Raw genomic sequence first — 5,532 nt, forward strand, 5'->3', positions numbered from 1 at the left:
AAAAACAAGTCACTCAAAAGTCTTTGGAATCATATTCTTCATCCGATCTTGTGTTATACTCTTAGGGGGTGTGTGGTTCAAAGATTAAACTTTATTACCAAGTAATCTCATTCCTAGGCATTATATTCCTAGGAATGAGATTACTTGGAATATATGATTCCCATATTTGGTTGTAAAATTTAATACATTGGAATATTATATAATAATCCTAGGAATGATTAAATTTTTGTTTGGTTGAGTTTAAATATCTTGGTCATATTATGTAATATGTCAAAATTACCCTTAATCATTCAAATTAAAATATTAATGACTAAAAGTTAAATATTTTTTAAATTTACTAAAATACCTCTAATAATAAATATTTTTAGTTAAAATTATTATTGATTCTAATTTTTTTAAATTTACTAAAATACCCCCAATAACAAATATGTTTAGTTAAATTATTATTGACTCTAAATTTTTTACTAAAATACCCCTAATAACAAATATGTCAAGTTAAATTATTATTGACTCTAAATTTTTTTAAATTTACTAAAATACCCCTAATAACAAATATCTGTAGTTAAAATTATTATTGATTCTATTTTTTTTTAAATTTACTAAAATACCCCTAATAACAAATATCTTTAGTTAAATTATTATTAACTCTAAATTTAAAATCTGTGATCAATTATGCACAAAACAACAAAAATCCAAAAGTCACCATCAATTTTCAACAAACATTTCTTGGAATCAAGCAATCACTAGTTGCTGCACATTATAGTTCAAGAGGAACTTTAACTAGTTTCCATGGATCTTAAAACCTGATATAATGGCACCAGGAACTAGGGTTTTAGCTGCTTATATTCCTCACAAAACAACAGCAACAATTGGCACAAATGTCTTCCTATCAAGTCACTATAATGTTCAATAAAAATTAAAAAATAGCAATATTTAAAGCAATTTCTTCAAAAATGGCAAAAGTTCCTCCGGTTGAAGTTGGAACACCATGTCGATCAGACTATTGTCCCTTAGAATGCTAAGGCCAGCCTTCATTCTATCATCACCGCTCAAACCAGGAACATCTCTCAACAGTGCCATTAGCTTCATTCTGCGCTCAGCTCCTTCTTTCTCATGCTTAAAACAAGAAACCATATCAACTAAAACGGCTGTGTGTTCTTGATAAGCACCTTTCATATCTCTCATTGATTCTACTACTATGTCAATCACTTCCTCACTTTTGCTCCCTCTTTTTCTTTTATTTCTTTCTATATATGAAGCACTAGGAGCAGCAGAAGAACTAGGAGCAGCAGAAGCACCGGGAGCAACAGGAACACCAGGAGTTGGAGGCTCCTAAAAATTGAAAGCAACACCAGCAGGAACATCAGAAGATTATTCAATATTGATAGAAATGAAGAACAAGTAGCCTAACTGATTATACATGCTCTACACTTGTATATATAAGCATTATCTCTGCCTTGGCCACCAAGACTAACAACATTAACTAACTAAACAGAACCTAATAGAATATTAACTACCCTGATTCTAATTCTGTTTGCATAATACATTCATATCCTTTTTTTCTTTGTTATTATACTCCACAGAAATGAAGATCAGTATTTCTATCTAAATGCTCAACATGATGGGAATAGTTAAGGCTAGTCACAGGCACAAATTAAAGTAAATGAACTAATGAAGAATCACTCCAAAATCCAAGAAAATACACAGTAGTAGGATCAACAATAAGTGAATTTATGTACATGAATTAGAGTCAATTGCTTACGTACCTGAGAATCAGCTTCATATTCCATTTCGGTCTCTTCCAAATTTACTTGGGTGTTTTCATTCACTAGCCGATCACTCAAGGTTGCTTCGCGCTCAGCCTCCATTGTAGCAACTGCTTGAGTTACATTTTCTGCATTGCCTCCTTGAGCCCTATCTCTACCAAATGCTATTCCCAACTCCTCAAAATGTGGAAATGGTTTATTATAGAGGCCATTAGCATTAGGATGGGACTGAAATTAAAAGAAAATAAATAAGCAATTAATATTAAAAAACTTAAGATAAATAAACTTGTATTAAGAAAGTTATTTAGAATTTACACTCTTCCATTCATTGAAAATTTGTCGCTCCACCACAATCATTTTATCTTTGTCATTCCAACCAAATCCACTCCCAGCTGTGCCCATCATCTCAACTATTGCAAAATATTGTCTTTTTAGCAATTTCACCCTTGATTCAATGTGTGGATTAGCCTAAACATAGCAAAACAATTTAAAATTATTACTACTCAAATTAAATTCAATAAACTGAATTTTAATACAATGACACCACAATTCATCGAAGCATAACTAAATATAGTGAATGTATGGAGCAGTAATAATCATTTAGTTTTTGCATACAGAATCTAAAATAATCATAAAATAGTCTACCATGACTTAAAGTCTTAAACTTTTCTCTTTTCTTCGATTTTTTTTGACAGTTTAATCAAACTCTTCTAACCACTTACTAATAACGAGGTAAAGAATACAGTCTGGCCTGGTTGCCTGGTTCACCATTCAGATTTTCAAGAAGAAAAAAATTACAAGAGAACTGGAAATATACTCTTAATTAAATAACAAGGGATTTTTTATTTTATTTATTTTATCTATTTTAATCTGTTCCAAGTAAAAAATATAAAATACTGAAGCACCAACATGATTAGCTCAAATGAAATGTAATTAATTTTCATTAAATAGTTTTAAATTCAAGCCTTGTCTATGAACAAATTTTCTGTTGAAGAACTTAGTTCAATAGTTCCAGTTGAAAATGCCATTTTTTTTGTCACGGTTTTGGGCTGGACTACAACCCAACCCAGAGAACAGATCAATGAGAGCACAGTAGTAAAACATCCCAATATAGAAGCATAAATATTTTGTAAGCTATACAATTATAACACAAATATAGAATTGTAAACAAAGAAAACAAGTATTATGTAAAAAAATTGTACCTTAAGATCACATCCAGGGATTTTTTCATGCAGCATTTTTTCCAAATGTTTTCCATAACCGGATTTAAACGTGCCATTGTCACACTTCCAAGAAGTAGTTGCAAGCTCCACCAAACACTCAACTAATTTTGCATCTTCGTGTGGCGTCCATTGACGCTTAGTTTGCTTTGAATTAGGTCGAGTATTCTCTTCCATTTTCTATAGACTAATAAGCAGAAAATAACACAAGATAATTTTTCATCATCTTGAAGCAAGGAATCACACAAGTATGAAAAGAACAATAATTAAAGGTCAATCACAGAATCACTGCAATCCCATTTGCAATTAGAACATAGTGATATAAAAGGCCATTGCATAAGCCCCAAAAGAAACACACCCATTGCATAAAAGGTTAACAAGGAAATAAAACAGGTTTTTTTTTGTACTTTTCTTTTTCCAAGTCCAAAAAACAATTAACAATCCATGGAAAATTTTAGAAACTAGTAAGCACTACTGCAGCATCCAAAAAATTCCTTAGATAATGCAGTCATACACAGCCTTAACCTAGGAAAAGAAAATTCCATTGAATGCATCAAAAAGGGAGTACATTCCATCTACATTCACAAGAGAGTAAACTATAACCGAAAAAGTGAGATATTAACAAATTGGTGCTGATAACAAAATGAATAACCTGGGAAATACTGTCAATTTATTTAATTCTTACCCCCAAAGATAAGAACATATGAAAAAGACATTTCCGTGTTGCTCCAAATATAAGTAAAGTCCCAACAATAAACAAGTTACAACTTGACAAAACAGAATCATAAAACATGGAATGTATGAAAAAGAAGTTTTTATGTTGCTGCAAATGTAAGCTTCAACATAAAACAAATCACATTTTGACAAATCAAATCATGAAATATGGAGCATGCACAGAACATCCAACAATAGTTTGATCCATTAAATATGCTTTACCCTGCTTAACCAGCATTCATGTCCATTACCATTTTAATCCAACAAACATTTCATCCAAAATTATAACATAACTATGAACCAAAATCCAGACCAAGTATATTGATGGACATATTTAATTAGCATTCTAAGGGACAATAGTGCTAATGTGTAAGAAAGGATGAAGACCAAGTATATTGATGGACAAGTGCTAATGTGTCTCAAACTAAATCGTCTTAAAAAAAGTGCATCATGCATGTCTTACCAATTAATTATTCAGCAAAGAAAGAAATAAAGCAACTCATGTTCATAAAATCTAATACAAAACAAGCTTTTGCTCCAGCTCATGTTCACAAAATCAATTCCAAACAAAACAATATTTTACAAAAGAAACTACAAAGATAAACTATATAACATACAATATGGCCTTCATGTCAAGTTGTCAACACTAAGTTAAAAGAGGTTTTTGAGAAGAAGTCTACCTCAGAACCCTCAAATTTGATATACTTCACTTGATTTAATTGTTTGAGAAGTAGAAAAGCATGAAGTCCTGTTTGTGTGTCCTTCTCACATTTTCACAGAGTGATATCAGCAAAAGCATTATGAGCAGACAGTGGATCTACCAGTGTAATACTCTGTGATATAAAACTATAAGCACAGTATCTGAATCTTTTCAAATGTGAAGCAAAAACATAGATCGGACAGCTACTTGGCTTATAAGATGCAAATTCAGCTTCTTGTTTCATGAAAAAACTAAAGAATACCACAACCAATCTCTCCGTTAAAATGGAACTTTTTCTTTTAAGTGGAACCTCAGATTTAAACTATGAATCTGTTTGTTCTTTAGTTCACTTTAAAAAAGAGAAAGAGAAAGCTTGACATAAAACTCCAACCAATCTAAAATTCTCACATATCAAATCATCAAAGCAAAACTGAAAAGAGAGAAAGAGAAGGAAACATCAACATACCAATAAGAAAAAATGCTCAATTAGAAGCAGCAACAACTATAATTTCTTGTTGAAAGATGGTGTTGGTGCGAATTGTGAAAACAAAAAAACTTCTGTTCATAGGAAAGAAATGTTAATACGAAATAAAAGAAGTGAAAGATGGTATTGGTGCGAATTATGGTTTATATTAAATCTATGGCTTGACTTGAGTAGTGAGTCATTTATATGATGATGCAATAACAATGACTTGGAACCAACTAAACTAAAATGCAAACTCTGACTCAAATTAAGGAAGAGTACTTATTAGAGATACAAATTGCAAATTGGACAGTCAAGTCAAAATTTAATGAGATAGTTATATTACATTGATGATTCATCATTTCATTTCACTCATAATTATGTTTACTTGTTGAAGCTCGCATGATATCAAGAGCAGGATTAATAATTCTTTTGCCTGATAAAAAATCTTCTTTTGCTTCACAACTGGAAATCAAATGCATACAACACAAGTCCAAAGAAATCCCTCAATCAAGCATGGTCCAAAAAATAACAACCATAGTAGCAAACTCTCAAACACAACATTGGAGAAAATCTCCATCATGCAACTCAATGCACATACTCCTGACAAAAACATAACTAATATTTATAAAAAAAAACTTGTTTCACATAACAAAATATCACAGCCAG

The 5,532-nt window shown here is 31.2% G+C and overlaps 1 protein-coding gene across 1 annotated transcript; it reads right to left on the bottom strand.

Moving 5' to 3' along the window:
* Positions 1 to 933: 933 nt before the first annotated feature.
* LOC107483869 (uncharacterized) lies at positions 934 to 3,167 on the bottom strand. Its single transcript, XM_021140286.2, has 4 exons — positions 2,969 to 3,167; positions 2,082 to 2,234; positions 1,767 to 1,994; positions 934 to 1,332 (listed from the first exon to the last, which is right to left on the bottom strand). Exons 1-4 carry the CDS (start codon positions 3,161 to 3,163, stop codon positions 934 to 936), a joined length of 975 nt encoding a protein of 324 aa, XP_020995945.2. The 5' UTR covers positions 3,164 to 3,167.
* Positions 3,168 to 5,532: the final 2,365 nt, after the last annotated feature.

This window comes from Arachis duranensis, chromosome 4 (genome assembly GCF_000817695.3).
Source record: "Arachis duranensis cultivar V14167 chromosome 4, aradu.V14167.gnm2.J7QH, whole genome shotgun sequence".
In the NCBI taxonomy this organism is placed as follows: domain Eukaryota; kingdom Viridiplantae; phylum Streptophyta; class Magnoliopsida; order Fabales; family Fabaceae; genus Arachis; species Arachis duranensis.